This window comes from Balaenoptera borealis, assembly GCF_965194805.1.
Source record: "Balaenoptera borealis genome assembly, chromosome: 10".
Classification (NCBI taxonomy): domain Eukaryota; kingdom Metazoa; phylum Chordata; class Mammalia; order Artiodactyla; family Balaenopteridae; genus Balaenoptera; species Balaenoptera borealis.
Window position 1 is genome coordinate 112,742,271 of NC_138874.1, and position 27,564 is coordinate 112,769,834.

At 44.4% G+C, this 27,564-nt stretch overlaps 2 protein-coding genes across 3 annotated transcripts in view; one reads left to right on the forward strand and one right to left on the reverse strand.

Moving 5' to 3' along the window:
- DOCK1 (dedicator of cytokinesis 1) overlaps positions 1–27,564 on the forward strand; it is a 526,335-nt gene that overhangs the window by 100,262 nt on the left and 398,509 nt on the right. For both annotated transcript variants that reach the window (XM_082406605.1, XM_082406606.1), the window contains exons 17-22: positions 4,466–4,569; positions 5,135–5,318; positions 9,609–9,706; positions 14,937–15,026; positions 15,358–15,458; positions 19,764–19,898. In XM_082406605.1, coding sequence (XP_082262731.1) covers positions 4,466–4,569; positions 5,135–5,318; positions 9,609–9,706; positions 14,937–15,026; positions 15,358–15,458; positions 19,764–19,898 — 712 coding nt within the window. The remainder of the gene's footprint in view (positions 1–4,465; positions 4,570–5,134; positions 5,319–9,608; positions 9,707–14,936; positions 15,027–15,357; positions 15,459–19,763; positions 19,899–27,564) is intronic.
- INSYN2A (inhibitory synaptic factor 2A) overlaps positions 1–27,564 on the reverse strand; it is a 242,293-nt gene that overhangs the window by 79,590 nt on the left and 135,139 nt on the right. The window lies entirely within an intron of this gene.

Consider the following 27,564-nt stretch of genomic DNA (forward strand, 5'->3'; position numbering starts at 1 on the left):
TCAGCCTGAGGAGGGGAATGCATGGGGGCTGCCGACCCCTCAGCACGATGCCGGCCGTAGGATAGGGCTCCACAGGACCACCGCTGCTGTGATGGTCTGTCCACCCTCCTTACTGTTTCTGGGGGCCTGCCTGACCTGTGCCCTCCCCAGGGCGTGGAGCCCGCAGAGGCAAGGGTGCAGGAGAGCAGCCGGGAGGGTGAACACGTGAGCAGAGGCGTGAAGTTGGGGGTGTGTAGACCCCCGCGTGGGACCAGTGGGAAGCTCTCTCGAGGACTACAGGGCTGGTGTGTGCAAAGTGTGAATATCAGCCCGAAGATGTGCTTGCGTGGGGTGAGGCCGGGAGGTGGCGAAGCCAAGGGGTCTAGAGCAGCGCGCGGGGTCCGTCGTGGTGAGGGGGCGTGTGGAGGGTGCCGGGGGGGAGGGGTGGGAGCGCTCTGGAGCGTCATTCCACCCCTCCCCTTGTCCCAGTGCTTAGGGGGCCAGCTGAGAAGGGGTCGGGGCCCAAGCAGTGTGGGAGGCGCAGGGTGTGAAGTCTGGGCAGCTTGGAGAGCAGGGCCCGCCCCATTTCGGGCCAAATCCAGGCCGCCAGGCAGTGGGCTGGGGTCTGCTGACTGTGTGCATGGCACTCCTGGACGGCTGAAACGTGGATGGATAAGGTGTTCGACGGATGCGAACGCCTCTTCGTACGTGTTCGTCGTGCTCTTACTCTCTCCTGGCGCACGTATTTTTACCACGCTATTTAGATGAGTCCTCACCACGATGCCGTGTGGTGGATCACTGGCACTTCCTACATTACAGATGAGGAAACTGAGCCTCAGAGACCCCACCTCAGTGGCCCAAAGTCACCTAATGGTCAGTGGAAGAGCTCTGGTTCCCACCCCAGTCCTTGTGTCTCCCCTGCCTTTGGGGAGCACCGAGGCCACTGCCGTCATTTGGTCTTTGTTTAGCACCTGCTGTATACGCAACTCACAGAGAGAGCTCTCCTCTTGCCAGACTTAGGTTGGATTGAGGCTTGAGATCGGCTCGCAAGAGCCGAGTGCCGAACAGCGGCCTGGGAGCGTGCGTGCATTAGGCAGAGGTGCGGGGTGAGCAGGGTCAGGTGGGTGACTGGGGGAGTTGGGGGCAGGTATGTCCTCAGCCAAGTCCCAGAAGGTATGGTGGGCCCAGCGCCCTGCACACCGGAAGTTGCCGGGGGTGGGAATGGGCTGCAGGGGAGGAGGGGGGGGGAGCCCTGTTGCAGGGCAAGGACAAAGTTGTAGAATGCACAGGGGACTTGTCTCAGAAGCACGCTCCCTCTTTAGAACAAGCTCATTCTCTCTAATTAATAGATTACACCGGGGCAGAGGGATCTCTTTGGTAGCATTTTAATTTTCAAAATCCTTGTTTTTCTTGTCAGTTTTAAGTACTCATTATAGACAAGATGCTATCACCCGGCTCCCGCGACACATTTGCATAATTAATGAAGTCTCCCTGGCCACAGCTGGTGGGGTTTGGGGAACGTGTCGAGCATTGCAAGTGCGATGCTGACGAAGTCCCGAGCTGTCCGCTGCCGGAGGGATGGGGGCCACCGGGGCCCCTGCTGCGGCCTCGTCTGCAGATGCTCTGGGTCAGAAATGGGAGGAAGGCCACACTGCACGCCCTCCCCGCCACCCCAGGCAAAACGCGCGCTCTTTACCCCTAGTGGAAGAAAGTGAGGGGATTTCTCATACTGCGGTCTGTCCTTGGGGTTGGGAAGTTTGGCGCTGGTGTGAACGTCTAACGCTCTTCTGCAACTTGGTAGCCGTTCCAAACGCATCAGCCGATCGATGTTTTACGTGGATGCGGGCAGATGAGTGGCTTCTGGGACCGGCCTGCCAGGAGCTGAGTTTCCCTTGTTTGTAGGGGGCTGGTTGGGTCGGCCAGCGCTGCCCGCCCTCTGGGCCATGTGACTTTCTTCTGTGGCCCCTGGTGTTTTGTAAATTTGTTTTCTGCCTCATAATGGCTGCTATTGAGGATATAACAAATGCAGTCCATTCCCTATGTGAAGATGCAGAGTATTAATAAAAGGTGCGCTTTTAAATTGTGTGCTACTTAAGAGTAGGGTCAGGGGAAGCCTTCTGTTGGCAGATATGGTCACGTGTCCTGAACTGCAGCTGCTTTCCGAGAGATGTGTTTTAATTTTTTTCATGTCAGCCCAAGGGTCAGGTTCAGGTTCCTTCTCAACTGAACACTGAGTTTTATGTTTTTAAGAACCCTTTCACAAAGTTATTCTTTCAATTCCTAGAAGTACATATTTTTTGCTTTTATCCCTCCCTTTAGCTTTGGTTGGTCAATCATTCACCCAGCTAATTAGCTAGCATTTATTGAGCACCTAATGTGTGCCAGATCCCGATGGACACCAGGAACGCAAAGACTAATGAAACATGGTATCTCAGGCAGTGAAGTCCTATAGCAAATATTTTGAGCCCCTGACTCAAGGTGGGCAGATGTATGTTCTTCAACCTCTGTCCTTTCATCTCCAAAAAGAGAATCTGGGATCTATAGTTTTAAAGGTATTTTCTAGCCCTGAAACTCTGTGTTTCCGTGCTGTGTTCAGCTTGCATCTTGAAAAATTCATCACAAATCCATTTTTTCAGTCCAGACTCCTCATGTCTCTTCCTAATCTGGCACCTGCTCACCTTGGAGCTCTCACTGCCTACCACTCACCAGCCACACTGGCTTCCAGTCTCCAAGCAAGGCAGGCCGGTCCCACTTTAGGGCTTCCGTATTTGGCCATCTCTTTTCCTGGAGGGTTTACATCTTGGCTCCTACGTCATCCACCTTCTCAGAGAGACCTTTTCCAACCATCCAGCTGGGTGGTCCCTGTTCCCATCATCACGCTTTAACAAGCCACCAATTTTTGTTTTCTTTGTTATCTGAAAGGACTTAAAAAAAAATTGCTTTTTTATTTTGGCTGCACCAGGTCTTAGTTGCGGCTCACCAGCTCCTTAGATGTGGCATGGAAACTCTTAGTTGCGACATGCATGCGGGATCTAGTTCCCCAACCAGGGATTGAACTTGGGCCCCCCATTGGGAGCACGGAGTCTTACCCACTGGACCACCATGGAAGTCCCTGAAAGGACTTGTTTGTTGGCATCTCCCCATCTAGAACAAATATTTGAGTACCTAACATATAGCAGGCGCTATTTCATGCACTGGGGAAATAGCAGTGAAAAAATCCACAACGTCTTTTGCATGGAAAAGCCCAGTGGATGAAACTAACAGTAAACACCACATAGTCTCCCCCCTCCCCTGGCCCTTTCTCAGGCACAGACACCCTACAGGCTTGGTAATCTCTTGGTAATCTGGTAGTAATCTCTTGGTAATCTCTTGGTAATCTGTTGTCTTAATCTGCTTGGGCAGCCATAACAAGATACCATAGACTGCGTGCCTTAAACAACAGAGATGTACTTTCTCACAGTTCTGGAGGCTGCAAGTCCGAGATCAGGGTACCAGCATGGTCAGGTTCAGGTGAGGACCCTCTCCCAGGTTGCAGACGGCTGCCTTCTCGCTGTGAGCTCACACGGAGAGGGACCACTGTGGTGTCTGTTCCCCTTCTTATAAGGGCACCCATTCTATAGGGTCAGAGCCTCACCCTTATGACCTTTTAACCTTAAGAACCTCCTTATAGGCCTTTTCTCCAATACAGCCACATGGGGGGGGGGGTTAGGCTTCAGCATAAGAGTTTTGTTGAACAAGACAAAACATAACAGTTCAGCCCATAGCGACTGGGAGGAACAATCAGTCGAGTGGCAGGAGTGTGACCAGGGTAGGCGTTTGCTTTTCTGGGCAGGCTGGTCACTTCAGAGCAGGTGATACTTTGGCAGAAACTTGAAAGAAGTGAGGGAATGAGTCTCACATGCAAATTCTGGGGGAAGGACTTTCTTGCCAAAGAGACCATTTCACAGTAGGGTGTTCAGTCCACCTGTGACTTACTTTTGTGGAGGGTGTGAGGTGAGCATCCGTTTTGTTTGTCCCTGCTGACACTCTGAAGGGTCTGCGCCTTCCAGTGGTCACTTGCATTGGCCTGTGTTTTCATGCCCTGTTTGTTCCCACTGGTCTGTGAATCCCTGTGTTAAAAACCCACCGTCTTCATTGTTACCACTTTCCAGTTACTGTTGGGTTTTAGTATTGCAGGCTTTCCTCCACGTTCCTTTTCAAAACCATCCTCCTACTGTTGGTCCTTTACTGTAGAATTAGTTTTCAAGTTCCACAAGGAAGCTCTCCCATGAGATTTTGATTGTAATTGCTTTGAATTTACAGATTAGTTTGAGCACAGCTGATGCCTTTATGATAAGTGAACGTTGTCTATATCTCTGTTTATGTTTACTTTAACATCTGTCAGAAGAGTTTTGTAATTTTTTTCAGAAAGGCAGCCCTTGTAGCATTTTATGATGTTCTTTGTGTCGTGATGGCAGTAGAAAATGATTATTAATTTCTATTGCAGCTAAGGATAAATCCGAGAAAATATTCGCACTCGCTTTTGTAAAGCTGATGCGCTATGATGGGACCACCCTGAGAGACGGGGAACATGATCTTATTGTCTATAAGGTACGCTCTTCTGTTGGTGCAGTGTTGCTAATATTGGCTGTTGCAAGTCTTTTTGGGCTTCCTGGCCTGAGCTGACATTTCCCATCTTTGTGAGAACACTGCTATGTAACAGCATTTAATGAGGTAAATGAACATTTCAGATGACCAGCTGTCCCTAAGGAGAGAAGCTGATACACAATAGCACATTAAGTGCTGTTTAAAAAAATCCTCTGTGTGAATGTGAATTCATCTACAGGAATAAGGGAAATCATTAAAATAAGCAGTTTAGCACAGGGAACTCTGCTCAAAATTATGTAACGACCTAGTGGGGAAAAGAATTTGAAAAAGAATAGACACATGTATATGTATAACTCAATCACTTTGCTGTCCACCTGAAACTAAGACGACATTGTTAATCAACGATACTCCAATATAAAATAAAAAGTTAAAAAAAATAAAATAGCAGTTTAGCAAATGATAAAGAGCAAATATCATGATGGTTAAAAGGATTAAGGAGCCTAAGGGGTAGAAAATATTGCACGGGATTGTCAGTTGCATTTGACCTGTTGCATCCTCAAACCCACAGGCTGAAGCGAAGAAGCTGGAAGACGCCGGCACGTACTTGAGCCTGCCGTCCACCAAAGCCGAGTTAGAGGAGAAGGGCCACTCGGCGACGGGCAAGAGCATGCAGAGTCTTGGGAGCTGCACGATCAGCAAAGACTCCTTCCAGATCTCAACTCTCGTGTGCTCCACCAAGCTGACCCAGAATGGTGAGCTTGGGGCCAGAAACGGGTTCACCCCTGGAGTTTTTCTCCTTCAACCCCATCTTTCTCGGGCTCCCTGCTGAGCGGAGGAGGCTTCCTTAGGTCCCTGAACCCTGCCGGCGAGTCAGTCATACCTTCCCTCCGTAATGGCCCCTGTGGATGCTGACGGACAAGGAGAGAGGGAGAGGGTGACATTGTTCTGCTTTAAAACTCACATTCTGATTTTATGCTAAGGATGAACCTCAAAGAGAGAGAAAGCAATGGATTTACTTTAAAAAAAAAAAAAAAAAAAAAGCTTTCTGGCCAAGGGAAGGGAGAAATGCACACAATTTGGAGTCAGACCAAAGCCCTGAACTTGAGCCTTGGCCCTGTGCTGATAACCCCGGGAATGACCTCGAGCTAGGGTCTCTGAGCTCATTTTCCTCATCTGTACCCTGGCTATAATGCCTGCCTCTGAGGGCTGTCTGAGGGCTGCGGGAGCTCCAGGGGGCGAGGCCCCTATCCTCCCTGGGTCTTCCCCTCTCTCGGCTGCGCGTTGAGAAAATTACCAGTTACCTTTAGTTTTACAAGTTGGTGTTGATGGCATTTCTAGTCCCCCTGACAGCGAGACAAGGTGCCCCTTGCTGATGCACTCACACCGAAGTGCGGCCTTAACGCAGCATCAGATGGTGCCCAGCGTCCGCACGCTGCGGGCCGGGCTGCTCGGCTTTGTTCCCACGGGCTTGCAGCCTCCCCGAGGCATGGCTGTCCGGCCGGGGGCGCTCCTGATTCAGAGCACGCTGTCTGGTCGAGGCAGAGGGTCCTCTGCACAGATCTTCCATTGAAAAATCGAGTTCCCCAAATGTGACGGTCTCACAGCCGTGCAGAGTAGCTTTACGCTCTCTTGAAAGTCAGCTTGAAAACCCAATTTTTTTTTCCCTCTCAGCCACTGATATGGATATTGATCATTAATGTCGGTTGCTGTCGGGAATCGTGTTCCTGGGGGTTGTCCGTAAAGCTTGGCAGTGGTCTCGGATGGGCTCAGGGGACAGTCATCATTTGGACTTTAACAGGCTGATCACAGGACAGAAGTAACCCCGTCATCTGGAAGGCCCTGTGTGGCAGTGGAGAGTGCGGGTCCTGATAGACTTTCACCGCCTGCTGTAGTAACCTCCATTAGCAGATGGAAACCCTTCCCTGGGGCACTGGGTTCCCTGCACGCATGGGGAGGGGTCGATTATGCGCAGGGAGTTTGCACGTTTAGTGCCCAGGGAACGTGCTGTCAGCAAGGCGGGTGCTGGTTTGAGACTGGGTTATAGAAATGAGGACCCCGTAGGTCAGATGTTACCCTCTGGATACGGCCCTGATAGTCCACTAGCCTGACGGCTGGCTACTCCTTCTAGGGCTTCCTTTAACTGAGGGCCGCCTCTCCAATGGGGCACTGAAGCTTCTGCTGTGTCTGGCCATCTCACTGTGTGGGAAGCTGCCTTCTTAGAAATGGGTCATATTCCAAAAGCACGTTTGGAAGTTGTTATTTGGAACTTGAATATATTTTCCCCATTAAAACAGTGTGTTGAACAGCGGTTAGGTTGTGAGGCCCACGCACAGAATCCTTCTTAACCCACATATCCCTGGAGAAGACGACTGTGAACTAGGACATTCTCAAGGTATTAAGTCACAGTAATTTCCCGGGGAGATGTGTCCCACCTCCTCTCACCTTTAAGCTCTTCGGATCTCACCAGACACAGGGTAATCCCCTCTTTGGGACCGAGGGGCACAGCACCCTGGTCTCGCCAGTGGTTGTTGTCAGGCAACCAGGAAATTCCGATGTGACGCAGCTCACTAAGCGTGAGGGGGGCACATCTTTCGTTGTTCATTTCACACCAGCCAACAGTGCCTCTTTTCTGGATGGTGGCGTGTCAGGTGTGTGCAAGATGGGGCTGCCCCAACTGGCATCTGGCATCGAGTCCCAGATTCTCATTTGAGGGAGTCATTTTTCTGAAACCGTGATTTGTTACTGCGAAGTTCCATTACTTAGGGAAAAGTGGTGGCTGAATTATTCATCGAGGTTTCTATTAAACATCTCTGTTCTCAGCATTATGCTGGATGCTTTGGGGGATATAAAAAGAAGTAGGAGACGTGGTTCCTCTCCTCCATCAGCTTACTATGTAATTAGAGAGAGAGAAGTCATGAGGCAGAGAATTATTACGAGCCAAACTGCGGTGGCTCCCTGGGAATGAGAGGGGACAGAGAGGGCAGAGGGGGCTGAGCAAGCTCCCCCTCCTCAAAGGTGTTTGTCCACTGCTAATTTGCCCAGCTGTATCTTTTCTCAAAAGTACAACACAGAGGTAAACCTCAGCCTCCCTCTAATCCAAAGTGCCACTAACTTTGCATGAATGGGATCCAGAGTATTAACTCACCTCCATTAAAAAAACGCTGGTGGACTTCCCTGGTGGCGCAGTGGTTAAGAATCCGCCTGCCAATGCAGGGGACACGGGTTCAGTCCCTGGTCCGGGAAGATCCCACATGCCACGGAGCAACTAAGCCCGTGCGCCACAACTACTGAGCCTGCGCTCTAGAGCCCGAGAGCCACAACTACTGAGCCCGCATGCCACAACTACTGAAGCCGCGTGCCTAGAGCCCGTGCTCCACAACAAGAGCAGTCACCGCCATGAGAAGCCTGCGCACTGCAAAGATGAGTAGCCCCTGCTCGCTGCAACTAGAGAAAGCCCGCGCGCAGCAACGAAGACCTAATGCAGCCAAAAATAAACAAACAAACAAACAAACAAACAAAATACCAAAGATAAGCAGTAGCTTCTAGCATTCGCAAAAGCTGTTTAAAAATAAAACAAAAAAAAACCCCACAAAAAGTCGCTGGTTACTCTTATGAGGTGGAAATCTCCATTAACCCTGGGACTGAGAGCGTGTCTGGGCAGGGTGTAGCCCTTCTCATGACTTCACCTTCAATTAGAAATTAAAACATGTTAACCTTCATGATGAATGGCTAAAATGTTCATCTCTTTGATGGGTGACTGCTGTTGGTCTTCCTGCCTGGCATCACACTAAGTGCTTTCTCCACGTCTTGCCATTTAAGTCTTGCACCAACCCTGTGACCCAGGCAACACTGTACCCATTGTTCAGATAGGAAAACTGAGGTGAAGGTACTTGTCCAAGGTCACATCTTGGTGGTGTGGCCCGGCTGGTGTTTGAGTCTACTCTCTACGCGTTCTAAAGACACTAGGATGCTGTCCCCTTCACATTTTCCTGTTTGTAACTCTTCCCTTCATCAGCTGTACCTGGGGGTAAGGTGATATAAATGGAGAATGTGTGTTTGGTGCTCATCACCTGTATGCCTTTTGTGTGGTTTGATCCTTGAATGATAACTGGTGTCCTGTGTTCACTGAAATTCTACCTATTGCCAAAATTACATTTTTCTTTTCAGTATTAACTAGGGTTTTTTTTTATGGAGACAGTTTCTGTAGCAGAAATTCATTCCCGATGAGCATAAACAGTAAATTAGATGTGCTTTGCTAACTGTGTATTTTCACGTAATGGGATATTAATATGACTTCAAATGAAAACGTCCTTTCCTAGAGATGTTTTGGATTCTGTTTTCATGCCTTAAACAAAGTCATTTCTCAACATTGTCTTCCACATTTAGTCTGCAAAAACCAATACGTTCAACTTGTGATTTTTCTATTAGAAAACAAACATACAAAAACTTGTGGAAGGGCCAGGACTTGGTAAAGGTGGCAGGGTCAGTGCAGCAGTGGTCTCCGGGGCCAGGGTTCCTGTCTCCTTTGGGGACTGTCCCCTTGCATTCTCAGTACTTGAATTTGTGTTGGTTATTTATTTTATCTTATTTTATCTTAAAAAACTCAGAATCTTATTCTCGAACAGGAGAAAACCCCTTGGCAGGAGCTGCCAGGACAGCACTGAATGGCCAGCAGCCTCTCAGGCCGCTGCTCCTCTGACCTGCCTTCTCGTGGGTTGGAAAGGGCTGGTCCTTCTTCTGTGCTCTGATCTGCCTTCTTGTGGGTTCGGAAGGCCGGTCCCTCTTCCGTAGGCTCCCCAGATGCCTTTTGAAAGCTTCCACGTGGAAATCATTTCATGGTAAACGTAGTTGGAAGTAATGAATCCAGTCACACTGGGTGTCAAGGATGTTGCTAGAAAGTAATGAAATATTTACGTGGCGGACGTTTCCAAATAGGCTCGGTTCATCTGTTCAAAAAATTATGTAGAGGACCTCCCATGATGGGTGAATGAGGGAGACAGAGTCCTTGCTGTGAGGAACTGATGTTTGTTTACTGTTTCCAGTGGACCTGCTGGGGCTGCTGAAGTGGCGATCCAACACCAACCTGCTGCAGCAGAACCTGAGGCAGCTGATGAAGGTGGATGGTGGCGAAGTGGTGAAGGTAACGTGGCTCCCACGCTGGTTCTGGTTGTTCTGTTGTCCTCACGGATATGAAGAGGTGTAGGCTCTGCCTCCCAAGATGGTACAGGCACGCCTCTAGACACTGCGGGCTCGGTTCCAGACCATCACGGGAAAGCAAGTCACAGGAATGATTTGGTTCCCCAGTGAGTATCAGAGTTACATTTACACTCTGCTGTAGTCTGCTGAGTGTGCAGTAGCGTCATGTGGAAAAAAATAGGTACAATATAAAGTAGATAGCCAACAGGGACCTACTGCGTAGCACAGGGGACCATACTCAATATCTTGTCATAACCTTTAATGGAAAAGGATCTGGCTTTCCGAGCTAGACCCCAGACAGGGGTCCCTACAGCGTTGTTCTGGATTCCCATCGTAACTTAAAGGGAAACTTTCACAATGTCCAGAGCCCTTCATGTCCTGCAAATGACAGAGGAGGATGCCCTCAAATTCCTTGCAAGAGTTTTAGTTGTAAACAAAAATGACTAAATAAAATATTATTCACAATTAAAAAAAAAGAAAAGAATCTGAAGAAGAATAGATACATGTACGTACAACTGAATCACTTTGCCGTACACCTGAAATTAACACATTGTAAATCAGCTATACTCCAATTAAAAACAAAACAACCAAAAAACAAACAAGGGAATTCCCTGGCGGTCCAGAGATTAGGACTGTGCGCTTCCATTGCAGGGGGCACGGGTTCTGGTCGGGGAACCAGGGTCCTACATGCCTCGCAGTGAGTGGAAAAAAAAAAAAAAAGAAAAAAGTTTAAACAAAAGAAACAGAAAACCCTCAAAATTAAAAAACCATGTCCATTAAAAAACCAATTAAAAAATAATTTTTTGCTAAAAAACGCTAAACCATCACCTGAGCCTTCAGTGAGTGATAATCAACAGTCACATCAAAGATCACTGATCGCAGATCACCATCACAAACATAATAATAATGAAGTTGGAAATATTGCAAGAATTATCAAAATGTGACACAAAGACACAAAGTGAGCAAATGCTGTTGGAAAAATGGCTCCAAGAGACGTGCTGGACCCAGGGTTGCCACACATCTTTGATTGGTAAAAACCACAATATCTGCCAACTGCAATAAAGCGAGGTCTGCCTGGTCATAAGCCTTTTAACAACTAGAGTCTTCGGAATGTTGACATACGCCTCTAAGACGACAGAATCCTTCTTGGACTCTGGTCCGGGGAGGGCGGCCTGGCTTCACTGTGATGGAAACAGGCTTTGGAATCAACCAAGTCTAGAGTTCTGCTTCCTCTTCCAGCAGGTCCTCACTGTGGGGCTGACACAGGTTAAATAACATCTTTAAACCTTGCTTTCCCTTGCTGTAAAATGGACATAACCAGAGTGCCTTGTTCAGAGGGTCCCTGTGGAGGTTAAATGAGGTACTGGCCCCTGGGAGGTGGTCTGGTAGTATCAGGATTTATCATTATCACTGTCATGACCACCCCCGTGATTGTCAACCCTGGCTCTCAACTCACCTAGAAGCCCTGTCATTGATGAGGAGAGCTTTGCGGTGTGTCAGAAAGATCACAGCACTCAGTCTTGTCTTGGCCATTTTCCTCCCGTGTGGTCTTGGATTGATTTCTTAGCCTCACACAGAGCAGGCCCTGGCGAATGCTAGGTGCCCTCTTGAATCTTCATCTACGATAGGACAGTCAGACCATAGTGATCAGAGGTCCCTTTGAGCGCTCCGATTTGGTAATCGTTGGTGGTTCCAATATTTTCTTCAGTAAAAGGCTCTCCTTGCCACTCCTGTGCTCAGTGACTTCTCCCTGTATGTAAGGAAATGCATTTCCGTGGCCACTGGGCTCCACCTTGGCTGGCGTGCAACAAGCTGGGCCACCACTCATGGCTGCCCGTGAGCAAGGTACCCACAGCCAGGTCCGTGTCACTGCCTCAGTTCTTTATCCTCCGTGAGAGGTGCTTGCGGAGGGAGACGACCTTATCTCTGTGAAAATTAATTACTTAAAATGGCCTTAATTAAACAGCAATGTGGTTAATTCAGTAGAAATTAATTTGGTGGCACTGCTCTCCTAAAATCATTGTATAACTGTTCAAACATATCCTCACTAATCTTCAAATTTTAATCACCTTTTCCTGGCCCTTGTCTTCTTCTACTGGCTTGGACAATATTAACTGCATTTGAAACTTCCCTGGGTTCTATGAATTCCCTAATTCAGATGAAAACTGGGTGAATAAGTTAACATCACTTTAAAAGACCCACAGTTAATGAAATTTTGTCCTCTTTCATTTTTCGGTCCCTGTATCACATCAGGAATTACTTGTATTTATGTTGAACTATTGACACACTGACCAGGGAAATTCTAGAACCATCTGGTTTTATTGCCCCCCTCAGTTCCTCTTATCTAATCTATTATCAAATCCTGTTGTTCATCCCTGGAGATGGTTTTCACCTCTCCCCCTCTCCTTCCTGTGTTCACTGGTACCGCCCAGGCTTGGATGTCCTGTCCGGCCCTTACTTGCTTTGCCTGTTTATTCCTTCCCATTGACAGCGTATCCTAATACCCTGTAGGCCTGGAGCAGGGAATGGACTCGTCTAAGGCCACCAGGCTGTTAATGGAGCCAGGAACAGAGGGAATCCCAGCCTGCATGGGGCTGCTTTCATTCTGTTGAAGGACACTGATGGATTGTGGGTTTTATTCCATTTATTCAAGACCTCCCTTCTGTGTCTTTATAACTTTTAGTGGAAAGATGACATTGCTTGATAGACTGAGCAAAGTATTTGCTTGTTTAGTAAAAGTGACATTGCTTGAGAAAAGTATTTGCTCATTTAGTAAAAAGTGTAGTTTCCCATTTTAGTGGGAAATGAAAATGGTGATTGTGCTGTTCCAGTGGGTGGTCTTGGAGAGAGGGTGGGTGTCAAAAGAAGTCCTTTCGTGGCCTTGTGTGAGGGACTGCCTTCAGGACACTCGTGTCCCTGCACTGCTGCGGCTCGACGGCCAGATACACAGGGCCCCCGCTGTCTGCTGTCCTGTTTCTGTGCCATTTGTCTGGGTGGGGCGGTAGACCTCTTTCCATGAACTGTGAAAAGCCAGGGCTTGGCGCTGGACACTGGTGTGTCTGTTGGCAGGAACACTGGGCTGTTAGCAGATGGCGGCGTCAGGTTTTGACCTTCGCAAAGCTTTTACAATCTGAAATGATGGGAAATGATACAAAAGTAACGAGAGGTGGTGCAGGCTTAAACAATTACGGAGTGGACGGAGCCCCTGATGTCCAGACCAGAATGCCTCCTGGTCCGGCTGCTTTCATTCCCGTGCCATTTACATGTGACACTTCTTGGCACAGACTAGGTGGTAGGTGGCACGGTGGAATAGAATGAGGATTTTATGCCTGACGCGTCTCAGATCACTTCCTAGGTCTGGGAACGCGTCCTCCCTCAGGAAGAAGAGCTGTGGGGTGCTGGATTTGCAAGGTTCCACGGCTCACGGTGGGTGGGGAGCGAGCGCTGGTTGGGGAGCAGGCCTCTGTCTGCGGGTCGAACCGTTTGAGATCCTCTGCTGGGGACATGAAGGCCCCTGAGGTTCTGTGCATGGGCTGAGCCGCCCAGGAAGATCTGGTCCAGGGATCTCACTCAGCTACACCTTTGTCCCGGCTGTGGGCCTGTCTCACTTACTCCTTTTGTTTTTAATAACCACTTGATTGAGATGTAATTCACATACCTGAAAGCACCTTTTCATTTGTACAATTCAGTGGTTTTCAGTATATTCACAGAATTGTGCACCTGTCCACACTATCTCATTTCAGAACAGTTCCATCACCGGAAAAAGAAACCCCATACCTGTTGGCCGTCACTTCCACTCTCCCTGCAACCGGCTTTCTCTATGGATTTGACTATCCCGGATATTTTATGTAAATTGAATCAGACAATATATGGCCTTTTTTGATTGGCTTTCTTTTGCTTAGTGTAATGCTTTCAAGGCACGTGGTGGCATGTATCAGAACTTCATTCCTTTCTATGGCTGAATAATAAATATTCCATTGTATGGATATGCCACAGTTTGTTTATCCATTCATCAGCTGATGGACACATTTTGACAATGATGAATAAAGCTGCTATGCATATTTGTGTACAAGGTTTTGTGTGGATGTATGTTTTCCATTCTTTTGGTTACATACCCAGGAATGAAATGTTTGCGTTACATGGTAAATCTACGTTTAACCCATTGAGGGATTGTCAGTCTGTTTTCCAAAGCCATTGCGTCATTTTACATTTCTACCAGCACTGTATAAGGGCTCTAATTTCTGTCCGTCCTTTCCCACTCTTAACTATTGTACATCGTTTTGATGACAGTCACCTCAGTCTGGGTGAAGTGATACCTCACTGTGATTTCGAGGTACTAATCCCAGTGACTAAAGATGATATAGCCGTACTTCATTCCCTTTTATGGTCAGTAGTCCATTGTGTGTCATTCTGCCTAGTCTTGAACTACCCCATAAACAGGGAACTCATTACTTCCAATGTAGTCTTTTTTAGTTCATCTTATACTTCTTTCAGGGGAGAATGGGGTTAGGGTTCAAAGCCAGGTTCTAGTGTGACATAACTTTGAAGTCTCCTAATTTTTTCTAAATTAAATTTGTAATGTTTTGTCATTCTATGCTGTAATATTTATTTGGTGAATTATAGTAAGCATAAAAGGAATTTCTAAATTACTGTTGAATAACTTAAGCTCATGGCTCTCTGCTCTGTACCCCAGTTTCAGAATCACACACCTCTTCTGTCCTTGGGCATCTGTGTCTGGAGAAGATCCTTTATTATACTAGAAATTTGTCCCTGTATGGCTTCTGCCCAGTTGCTGGCTCAGGTCCCACACTCAAGAGTGTACGGAATGAGTCAGATTCGGTCTTCCCTGGGTTGCTGTTGAGCTCTTTGTCCTGATGAAAATCAGGAGAAGGGTTGGAGAGGTCTCATGGGTGGGTGGGTGGTGGGCTATAGGGCATCTCCCTGCTGCCCATCCTCTGCTTGACTCAGGGTGGCATGTCTTTGTTCTGAATTCACTCATCTCAGATTTTTGTCTCGTGAATCTAATGACTGACAAAAATCCCCAAAGTCTATAGCTTGGTAGGTGCCATTTGGGAAAGGTGGGTGTTTGCAGTATTGCCAAGGATGATAGTTGTTCTAGGCTGGGGAGAGTGGGGTGAATTTACCTCGTCTGCTGACCTTTTGTGTCTCTCTAGTTCCTCCAGGACACCTTGGATGCCCTCTTCAACATCATGATGGAGAATTCGGAGAGCGAGACCTTTGATACATTAGTGTTTGATGCTCTGGTAAGAGACCTTGACTTTGCATCTGCGCAGATATTACGGGACGCTTTCACGTTGCAGCCTTTGAAGCTGGGGCGGGATCCATCACAGTAACCCTGAAAGCGGTTTCAGTTGTAAACCCAATCAAAGCAGGTGAATTGAGAGGTAGAAAGTTTCTTCCACTGTAACACTGTAATTAGGCAAATGTAAATTGTAGGGGAAGAAGTAAAGGGGCTGACCAACCTGTGTCCGAAAGTGTTATAGCTCGTTGACTCACACAGAGGTGCAAGTGATTCAGCTGAAGATTCCAAAATGGTTTGCATTTCTTTTGCTAATGAAAATATTAATTTAACAGGTATTTATCATTGGACTAATTGCTGATAGAAAATTTCAGCATTTTAATCCTGTTTTGGAAACCTACATTAAGAAACACTTTAGTGCAACATTAGCCTACACGTAAGTTCTTTTTTGTTGTTTTAAAACCAGTACTTCTTTTTGTATATTTTTGTAAGAGTCTTCTTTTCCATATACTTTTGCCTGTGATTCTACGTTTCCCTTCCCCAACTGTGAATTTACTGGGATCATTTTTATTATTGTTTCTCTCTTAACAGACGTAAATATCTTGTTGAAAGAGATAGGTGATATATTATAAGATTCCGGAATAAGTTTTTGCTCTTCTCCACACGTTTTGTTTGTCTTTGAAGTGTTCAGTTTATGTTTGATGAAACGGATACATGATTGCAGCCACACTGCAGCTTGCTGACGACTGTTTGATGAATGAATAAATGGTCGTGGTCCTGTACTGAGGTTATTGGTTATTTAGTGTGAATAAAATTCAGTTTTGTACTTTTCAATCTCTCTTTTTGCTCTTTATTTATTTATTATTATTTTTAAGGTTGCAGGTGATTTGTTTATTTTTGTTCTGCTGGACAAAGCTGGATAAAATTGTTTTTTTCGGGACTTCCCTGGCAGTCCAGTGGTTAGGACTCGGCGCTTTCACTGCCATGGCCCGAGTTCGATCCCTGGTTGGGGAACTAAGATCCCGCAAGCCGTGCAGCATGGCCAAAAAAAAAATAGATCTAAAAAAAATTATTTTTTCTTTTAAATTGGTTGGTTAGTGATGTTTAGAGAGCCAGAATGTTAATGTTGTCCAGATAAAACATCTGCAGGTTTGACAATTGTTTTTAGACTTCATCTGGATATTGGCTTTTAATACTCGTGCATTTCTTTCTTTTTTTATTTTTTCTTTAAATTTAATTTTTTTATTGAAGTATAGTTGATTTACAATGTTGTGTTAGTTTCAGGTGTACAGCAAAGTGATTCATTTATACATAAATATGTGTGTGTGTAATATGTATATACACATATATATATTGTTTTCAGATTCTTTTTGCCTTTTAAAGAGTGCCTTTCCTTTTGTTCCAGAAGCTTCGCCTCTAACTAACTAGGATTCTTACTACTCACCCAGTTGCTCTCCACCTGCCCTACATCCCCACATGGGCCCCTGTTGGGTCTACTAGACACCAAGGGGAAAGTGTGAAGCCTGGTGTTGATGCCACAGCCCTGGGATCTGGCTACCTGGGCTTATGTTACCACTCTGTCACTTTCAAGCTTAAGTTGCTTAAACTCTGTGAGCTTCAGCCTTCTCATCTGTACAACAGCACGGTTGTAGGTTTTCTTGAGAATTTTAATGAGTTATTACATGTCAGGTGTTTGGAATAATCCCTGGCACTCAGAAAGCACCAAGCAGTAGTTAGGTTTTGTTATTATTAGAATTATTAGGGCGAGTTCCTCATTCTCTCACAATGGGATTTATTGGCATTTATTCAGACTTTTTATTGTGTGAGTTGCAGTGAAAAAGAAAGGTTTAATTTCTTTAAGAGCATTCCACTTAGAGTCATTAGAATCATTAGAAATGATTCTCTTAGGGCCAGGAAGTTGAGTCAAAGCTCCCATCTGTGTCTTGACCATACTTAGGTCAGAACCTGTTGTCCTTGGCTGTGGGAACTCAAGGTCAGCAGTCCTGTCCCTGATTCTTGGATGCTTCCGTGTCTGCTTGAGCGCATGTTTATTGCAGGGCAGTGGGCGGAGCCCCCAGTGGGCGGGGAGCAGCGATGTCCTCACCACGCAGGACAAGCTGTGACAGGCTTTGTGCTTGCTGACTAATAAGCGTTTGTTTAAAACATTCTGTTCTCAGTGGAGAAGCCCAGTTTGTCACACTCTGGACAGTTCCCTGCAGACCGTGGGAGGGCTGATCGCGTGGCACCATCTCGCTATAGCAACCAGAAGGGAGCCCAGGGTTTATGGGCGTGGCCTGCACACTGCTCTGGGTGCCACGTGACCTCCATATGTGTCGCTTTCACCATTCTCCTTCTTTATTGAAAGGGGGCCAAACAGCTTTGCTCAGATTAGATTTTGCACGCTCATTTCAGAAAATCAGAACAGTGGTAAGGTCACCGTGCCGCATTCCAGGTCCTCTAGCTGGCGTCCCCCTGCCTGTGACTTTGGGGAGAACGGTGCCCTTATTCTCAAAGGTGGAAAACGAACATTGGGGAGCTTTGGGCAAGTTACTCAGTGGGCGACACAAAAAGTACCATTTTATTGTTAAGTTACGATGGGACGGAGTTGAGAATCGGTATCCTCTCATTCAGTCTGTCCTCTGCCGAAAAGGAAATTTTAATTTCGGAAAATAAGTATTCTTGTCATGTTTTGGTAAACCAGCAACCCCAAGTGGTTCGTCAGCTGTTAGAATCTGAGTATTGTTGCCTTGAAATACCAGAGGAGATAATTGTGGTTCACGCAGTTCTAAGCCAATCATGGAAGGCTGTGTCTGCACTAATGAAGTACTCTCAGCCTTCTCTGGCCCAGGGGACATTCGGTCCTAAGTGTCGTCACAGCTAGTCTCTCCTCCGCCTCTTCTAGGAGCCTTGGTTAGGTTAGAGTCTGGTCCAGCTAGTTTCTTTATGTCTTTCCTTTGATAAATGTTGAGATCTGTAGCCTTTCTTTGCAAAGAACTCCAAGAGAAGAAATTAAAGATGACTGGAGGCGATGGGCATTACTTCTTAGCCCTCCGACTCTCGCAAAGCAGGAGCTCCCCTGCGTGGGCAGTTCACAGATCAGAGTGACCGGCTCTGGTCCAAGCGAGGAGGGAGGGAGGTGTCAGCTTCAGGGATGGTTCTTCCAGAAGACCAGCAGGACAGATTCCTTCTGTCCACAGAGCTGCCTTGCCCAGAGCTGGGTCAGACCTTCCTCCCACTGAACCGATGTGCCGTTTGGTCTGCCCCTCTGAGCCGGTGCCGAGGAATTTGGTCTTTCTGCGGTTACAAGTGGCATGGCTGGCGTGGATTTGGGTCTTTTGACTTCCAGATTTATTTTCTGGTTCTGGGTCATTCTCTTTGCGAATCATTCCTTCTTTATATTCTTTTCTTTGATTAATCTGTTGGAAGGATTTCCAAAATGTATTTCTATGGAATGTATATTTCTTGGGATATTAATAAGGTTTAAGAGTAAAAGGTGTGTGGTCCAATCAGTTTGGGAAAGTAAGTTAAAACGAGTGAAACAGGTTTTATGCCAGGACTTGAGATGTTCTGCTGTGCCTCAGGAGCCATCAGGAGACATGTATGGGACAATACCTTTCCCGACATCGGGGCCAAGGGAGCCTGTGGGAAGGGGATCTCTCTGGCTTCGCTTCTTCAGGACATACTGGCAGGAAGGCTTCTATGGTTGTCTCGCATTTCTTGAGTTCTGCAGCCTGATTAGTGTTAGAAATGACTTCGTATCCACTCAGTCACCCAAAAGCCTTTTTATCGTGATTTATCAGTAAAATTGTTACTCTTAGAACTGTTCCGAGGTCATCCAGAATCCAAGTTACAGTTGCTCTTATGAGCGTCTTGTAATAATCTCGAATAACAAGCTAGTGCTTGCTGGCTCACAGCTTAACGGGCAATGCTGTGAGTACCCTGGCAGGTTATTTTTATGACTGTGATGAATATTTAAAAGCCACAGGGAAGTTCTGTTGATTACATAAAAAGTTGGGGAGTGGAGAAGTTTGGTTTAGGGAGTAGTCTTGTCGGTTGTTGTCATACAGGTTTTACATATGCTGCTAGTTTTTGGAGAGTTACAGTGTAGCCCAGTACACTAAAAGCTGATAGTATATTGCAGTTAATTTAATTCTTCTTTTATGATTTAGAAAGCATAGCTTGAGGGTCATCCTTGTGAACACTGAACAGTGATTATTAGTTTATGGGCCAGTAGTGGTAGAAAATATAGACGTTTGGACAGAATCAAAAACTGATTATTACCATTACTGCCTCTATCATTTGAAAATACCATATGCTCAATGAAAAAAAAATGAGCATTATGAAAATAGATATGTCTGTAAAAATCCCTTTGATTTTTGTTATTTAGCATTGGGAAAGCTAGTTTACCTACCTAATCCTGGGCTCCTCCATCTGTAAATTAGGGATAGAACTCATCACTTGCCTTATAGAGTTGCTGTGAAGAATAAATTATATAATACATTTAAATGCTTACAAAAACATCGAAAACTTAGAAAGTTCTTGTTAAATGCTCAGATCTCGCTCCTCTGAGAGTTATTATGTGGGTCGCTTTTAATCTGCTTGAAATACATTTCACAAATATGCATATACTGATAAGTGTGTACCCAAATAAAAAGAACCCACTTGTGTATTTTTGTCCCAGTTAAGAACTGAGATATCGTAATCTCCTGAACTCGTTAACTCGTGTTTCCATTGTGAACAGGAAGCTGACGAAAGTTTTAAGGAACTACGTGGACAGCGCCGTGAAGCCAGGAATCAGCGACCAGCTGTATAAAGCCATGAAAGCTTTAGAGTACATCTTCAAGTTCATCGTGCGCTCCCGCGTCCTGTTCAATCAGTGCGTATCGCCGTGCTGGCTCTCCAGAGGACTTGTGGGAAATCCTTTCCTTCCTTCCTTCTCCTTCTCCATTCCCCTTCCTCTTGCTTCTCCCCCTTCCTCCCGTCTTTCTCCTTCCTTTCCCTGCTGTCTAGCACGACACAGCAGTAACAGATAACAGTCCTGGGCTGGGTTTGCCCACACTCACTGTAACTGCTCCCGCGTGTAGTGAAAGGCAAGCATGAGTTTGAGTCTTGAGCCCTGAGTCTGAAATGTGTGCCTGTGAGTCAAACATCGTGTCCTGAAAGCGTTGATCATTCTTCAGAGGTAGTGCAGACTGAACAGCAAGGGTTCTGAAGTTCTTTTCAGTATATCTTATAGAGAAAAAAGCCCTTGAAAAACAAACAAAATTAAAACAAACAAGCAACAACAGCAAAAAGCCAAAACCAAGTGAAACTACCTCACTTGGGAAGACTGTGGGGCTTCCTCCCTCTTTCCTTCAACTAGAATCATGTTTTGTTTCTAGAGAGAGATTCCCACATACAAGATTGCTGTGCAAATGGACACTCAACGTTTTAACCTAGTGATGTGTTTCATACACTATCTAGGTGAATTTATGAGTTGTGTTTGAACTTTAAAGTGGACTGGGATAGTCCCAATCCACTTTAAAATAATGACTTCATTATTTTATAGAGAACATTAGTATTTTTTTCTATATATCTCTAGATGAAAGAGATGTGCTAAAATAAATGAGCTTTCAGGTGGTCCACAATATTTAACTCTATGAATGAAGAGATGTGAAATGGGTAGATTGGGTGTTGGGGTGTTGAAATTGACTCACTCTGCTACTGCCTTTGGAGCTAGCTGCTTTGGGTGACCTACAGTGGATGATGTTGGTTGCTGTTGGTTATTGGAGGTTGATGTTCTTGTGGTGAGTTCTAAACACAGAGATGGAGTTTAAGAATCAATGTCCCTCTGAGTTAGAGAATACATGTGACTTTTAAAAGCACAGCCCTCTCGAAACGTATCAGTGAATACTTCGGGATTGAGCGAGTGTGGACCCACATTGGTACCTCCTTATTGACTCTTTACTTTATCTTTGTTGTCCTGAAGTCAGCTTCTCCAGAAGGGCTGGGGAGAAAGGGAAGGTATTCAAAATCCAGCCTGTGCACACCATGGTACATGTAAGCCAAAGGAGCAAGTTATTGACTGTGTGTACAACTGTAAGAGTTGCAGATGGGAGGGACTTCCCTGGCAGTCCAGTGGTTAAGACTTTGCCTTCCAATGCAGGGGGTGCGTGTTCGATCCCTGGTTGGGGAGCTAAGATCCCACATGCCTCGAGGCCAAAAAAACCAAAAAACGTAAAAGAGAAGCAATATTGTAACAAATTCAATAAAGCCTTTAAAAATGGTCCACATCAAAAAAAATCCTTAAAAAAAAAAAAGAGTCACAGACGGGGTAGTACCCACCATTGATCAGTGGTCACAGCCCCTGTGTTTACTGGTCAAGGATTGTTTGTGCTTTGTTCACTCTGACGTTCCCGTGATCTAAGACCCACGGTTTGAGGCTATTGTGCTCTTATCCTTGACTGAGAGATCAAAGGCACACTCTTCTATTTTGCTTATTGTGGATAAGTGTGACTCTTGATGTGGGTCGAAGCTTTCTCTTTTCTTCAAGGTCAAAGCTGTTGATGATTTTCTCACTGTCACAGTATGAAAGATGAACAAGTAAACTAGGTTTTGTTTTCCTGTGTTTTATCTTATTTTTTAATAAAATTACTTCTGTAAAAATGAACTTCTTGGCACCCTCTATCTTGCTTTTATATAAAGTTTCCCCACTAATTTTAAATTTTGGGGTACTCTAAAACAAAATCGATGCTAAGGTGCGAGGATGAACTTGAAAGAACGGAACAGTCAGGTGGCACGGATTATGTCATGTTTTATTTGAAAAAATTTTTCATCTTGTACAATTTGTGATCAGTATGACACTGGGTTAGGGGTTCATTGATGCCCATCTCCTTTCCAAACACACTGCTGATTTTCCTTCTCATCCAGAGATTAATAATGCAAAGAAGTGTGTGTTGGTGGTCGGTGTGTTCCTGCTATTGTCGTAAATGCTCTAATCTTTTACAAAATACTGCTACTTAGAAAAGATTGGGGCACCCAAGTGGACCAGTAGCAAAATTATTTCTCTCTGTCTCTCCTTAATCTCTTTCAACCTCAAAATACAAATGGCATGAGATTTTAGAACCATGGTCCAAAAATATTACTGAGTTTGATTGATCTTAACAGAGGTTAGGAATATGATTGGCTACATGTTACAGAAAAACCCAGCTTAACATGGTTCAACCATATGAGGTTCACTTTTTTTTCCCCACATGACGTGGAGCCCAGAGTCCGGAGCTCGTGCACTTGGTCTCTGGTTACTTATTCTGGGTCCTTGGCTGCTTATTTCTCTGCCCCACCATCCTTAGGGGTCTGTGTCTATCTCATGGCCCCAAAGTGGCTCCTGCCCCTCCTGGCATCAGGATCGCATTCCAGGCAGCAGAGAAGGGGAAGGTGAGGGGTAAACAGCTCTTCCAGTTACTCTCCTTTTAAAGAGCATTGTCCCCAGTGCCTACAAAGGGTCAGGTGCTTCCGTCTCATTGGCCAGAACTATGTCACATGACCACCCTAGATGCAAGGGAGGTGAGAAAGGATTTATTGATGCATTCAACAAAATCAAATTTCTTTTAGTAAAGTAGTAAAGGAGAAGTATTTATTGGATGGGCAGTGAACATTCTCTTTCTCATGCCTTTGACCAAGAATTTCTGTTCCCTGACCGTTTAGAGCATCCCTAACTTGTTCTGGATTAGTAAATCCTATGTAATTAGGCCCCCGAGAGCCTTTCTTCCCCATTAGTTTGGGGGTCGGTCTCTGAGACTCCTGTCTCTAGTATCTCTTTGACTTGAAGTCATTGAGCCCTAAGTGATCCAAGACGTGATTCAGTCCTACTGTGTTACACAGAAATGGAGTGAAATACTTAGCAGACCCTTCCCTGTGACCCAGGAAGTGTTCTAAGTTTAGACATCCTTAGGCATGCCTTTGCTTTGGCCATTGGCCACAAGGTGTTGGCACAGACCGGGGTCCAGGTGCCAGCCTTTGTCCTGGAGTGGGAGGAGCCAGGGCTGATCCCCAGCTGAGGTTCTTTGCCAGGTTAACATGTTTGTCAAGAGCTGAGACTGTCCAGGACCAAAAGTGCAAAGAGGTCAGAGGTGAGTAGCAACAATTGCCAAAAGGCAGTGAGGCTTCCAGAACCTTCCAAGCCCCTTGTCTGGACATTCCTGACCTCATCTCACCAGATACTGTAGCAATCAGGATCCTTCCTTCCCAAGCGCTTAATGAGCTTTGGAGACCTGACTGTCCCAGACTCTTATGGTATACTTTTATAATATACTTTATAGTATATTGACCTTAGTTTTCTTCTCTAAATGTTCCCTAAACGTATCTTGGCTGCCTTTACGATTCTTGAGGGCAGAGAAGGACATACCTTCCTCTCGAAACCTAGAACACAGTTGTAGCCACACTGCACAGATACAGTACTTCTTAAATTGAAATCTTTAGTCTGAGATTGCTGAGAAGAATCTATGGTAGGAAAAAAAATCATAACCTTAAAATCATGGACAACAGGGCTAAAGTCTCTTAGTCACGTCTTGTCCTCAAACCACCACCCCTCACCCCCCGGGCCCATTTTAGTAGTTCTTCATCTGTCTTATCAAAGGCATTGAGATGAAACACTGTTCCTATTTTGTATAGTCTGCTTAAGGAAAAAGCCATCCTGTGTCCTTCACAGATGTCTGGGATGTTTGATTCGTAAGCAGCTCTGATGCATGGTATTTTTGAGGTGGGGAAGAAATCACACGCGGGTCCTCATTTTCTTACTTGCAACACATCTGTTACCTTGGGAGAAAAACAGTTGTGCTCACAGCTGGAATTGACAACTGTGTTTTTCTTTTTTGCAGTTGGAATAAACTTTTGAGGTCTTTTATTTTTCTTCTTTCAAACTGGTGTACTGTGTTTTCACATAATGTAGTAGCTTTGTAAAATGCCATGATAATTGACAGTAATCCTTCCAAAAAAGGAAGGGGTGAAACTTTGGAGAAGAAGGTATTGAAACTTATCGTTGTTACTCCACTCTCTTTCTCACTATGCAAATCCATGCTTTTTGTTTTGTTTAGAAAGCTCATTTTGTTTTGGAATGAGAACAGTAGTTGGTCCAAAAATATTTGGTTCCTGGGGAACCCACCAAGAGATTCCTGACAGCCAGGGGCACTTCTCCACTGGTTTTGTTTGTCTGTGTTTTCCGAGTGGGCGGATCACATTAACTGGAAAGCCAGAAAACAGACGCATCCTGCACGAGACCTTCTGAATCCAGTCACTAAAGCTAGTTATTGCCGAGTTCCTCTTCTGTCTTTCTGGTGCTTTGTTGAGTGTTTCCGTGTCACCTGGTGTTAGCTTCCTGAATAATTAATCATTGATCGTAAGTTGTAAAGTTGAGTATTTAGTTCATTTATAAATAATGCAATTAAGTAATATATTAGGTTTATATCTACTGTCTTTCTATTAATTTTCTCTTTTACCCATTTGTATTATGTTTCCTTTTCCTGCTTTTTTTGCCTTCTTTTGTACCAATCAAAGTGTTCTTTTTTAAATCCCGTTTTCTGTCCTTTTGCTATCATTTACTGGGTCACAAAGGTAGGATGTAGTTAATAGACAAAGATCAAGTCGTTTCTTGTTAATGAATACTTATAACATTTAAATAGAGCAAGGTATGATGACTAGGTTTTGTCTGTTTATTTACCAATATTCCTCTGAGTTCTTTCCTCTCACCCACCTCAAGGTGGGTCAAACAAGTGACTCTTCTTGATTTATCTGACAAAACCAAGAGGGTGAGACTAGAAACCTCTCTTTCATTACAGAAAGGTGCTTCAGAGTGCTTGCTGTAAAATACTAACCATTTATGTCTTTTAAACATGTTGGTTGGAGCAGAGAAACTAGTAATTAAGTTTTCATTCTTGAGGAATTCTTGGTAGAATTTTAAATATAAGAAAGACTGATTGATTGTATCTTGTAGATTTTGAAGCTGTGTTATTGGGGGCATGCAGATTTAGAACTGTGATCTCTTTTTTTGTGGATTTACTCTTTAATATGAAAAGGTTCCGTTTATCTTTTGGTTAGTATTTGCATGGAATACCATTTCCCATTCTTTTACTTTCAGCCTTTCTGTGTTCTTATATTTAAGGTGTGTCTCTTAAACACAGCATAGAGCTGTATTTTTATTTCATCCAGTCTGAAAATCCTTTTAATTGAGTATTTAGTTCATTTATATATAATGCAATTAAGCAATATATTAGGTTTATATCTACTGTCTTTCTATCAATTTTCTCTTTTACCCATCTGTATTATGTTTCCCTTTTCCTGCTTTTTTTGCTTTCTTTTGTATCAATCAAAATTTTCTTTTTTTATCCCATTTTCTCTCTTTTTTTATGTTATTATTGTCATGCGTTTCAAGTCTACATATATTTTAAGGCATTACTATTATTATTTTGTATAGTTGGTATTCATTCAGCATGTTTTATATTTATTATTGTTTTTCCATCTTTCTTTTAATTTTATGTTTCTCTATAGGATAATTTTCCTTCAGTGCAAAGAACTTCATGTAGAATTTCTTTGGGTATAAGTCTGCTGCAGGTTTTGTTTGTATGAAAATCATTGACTTCATCTTTGTTTTTGAAGGATGTTTTCTTTTAATATAGAATTCTAGATTGACAGTTATTTTCTTCTTCCAGATGTTATTCTTTTCTCTTTTGATTTCCATCATTTCTGGTGAGAAGTCAGCTTTCAGACTTATTGTTACATCTTTGAAGGTAAAGGTGTCTTTAAAATTTTTTCTCTACCTATGTTTACAATTTTTCTCTTTTTCTATGGTTATTAGCAGTTTCACTATGGATTACATAGGAATGGTTAGCCTTTTATTTATCCTACATTGGATTTTGAGAGCTTCTTGAATTTTTAAAAATTAATTAATTAATTAATTACTTATTTTTGGCTGCTTTGGGTCTTTGTTGCTGTGCATGGGCTTTCTCTAGTTGTGGCGAGTGGGGGCTACTCTTAGTTGTGGTGCGTGGGCTTCTCATTGTGGTGGCTTCTCTTGTTGCAGAGCATGGGCTCTAGGTGCGCGGACTTCAGTAATTGTGGCACGTGGGCTCAGTAGTTGTGGCTCTTGGGCTCTAGAGCGCAGGCTCAGTAGTTGTGGTGCACGGGCTTAGTTGCTCCGTGGCATGTGGGATCTTCCCAGACCAGGGACTGAACCCGTGTCCCCTGCATTGGCAGGCAGATTCTCAACCACTGCGCCACCAGGGAAGTCCCTGAATTCTTAATTTTAGATATTATATTTTTGTTTCAGAGTTTTCATCTTTTTTTATACATTCATTTCTCTACTAGAATTTTTTGTCTTACCTTCTGTTTTCTTCATCTATTTTCATATTTCCAGTTTTCTATTTTTTCCATCTTTTTCTTTTTGTTTTACAATATAATACTTACATTTATTTTGACATTCTTGATACAGGATGTAACTGCTTGCTAACTACAATATCTTGATCACTTGTGGATCTGTTTCTGTTGTCTCTTTTTTGATTTGGCCATGTGGTCTGGTATTTTGCTGTGTTTAGTAACTTTGTTTGAATACAGGACTGTGAATATATAAAACTGTCAAAGTTCCAGATGATGTGATCTTCTTCAAGAGGTGATTCATCCTTTTCTTTTCTAGGCAGAGAAAGTGAGACTGAACCTTTACACTACAGAGGCTGTATGTAGCCTTTGTGAGCCTCAGTCTTATATGGTTTTCCTCTGGTTCCCCAGGGTTTTCAACTGAGAGTCTGCTGTGTTATCTGGAGCCCCTCTCCCTGGCATTTTTCAAACTGTATTCTTTATCTCTGGAGGCACATAAACACTCCACTCTGCTTTATAGATGTTTTCATTTTGGTTTTCAGTCCCCTGCGCCATGGAGCCTTAGGAATTGGCATATATACTGGGAGTGGGGTGGGGGGGAAGGGGGGAGAATGGATGAGTGCATGCTAGAAGCTTCCCCAAGTATTTGCACCAGTCTGCCAAACCTTGCTCCTTTTCACCTGCAAGCACAAGTTCATGACTTCATAATTGTCATTGTTTGGTACACTGTTTATACAAACCCATATTCGAAAACCCTTTACAAAACAGATACACTAGGTTGCAATTTCCCATTTTAGAGAGAATTTGTTGCTTTACAATGGAACTCATTTAAATATAAGATTACTTCTAGGGTAATTAATTATCACTTAGTTTACAAAATTTTCCATTGTACACAGGTTTTCAGGTATGGTATACTTTTAATTAGGCAGAAAACTAGTCTGTATTAATAAAACATCTGCGCTGCAGCATTTAAAAATGCAAATGTATTGCTTGTTAGTAACATGGCAGCTTGAAGTAACTGCTAATAAATAATTTATAGATGACACTTATTTACAGTTAGCAGCACGTATTTGCATACATGTAACCGATGTACCACTTCCTTATTATCCATTTACTGAATATGATCCACTTTCTGAATGTTTTCCCGGAACCACCAATTCTATGATGGAAGAATTTGTATATAGTATCATTACTATGAA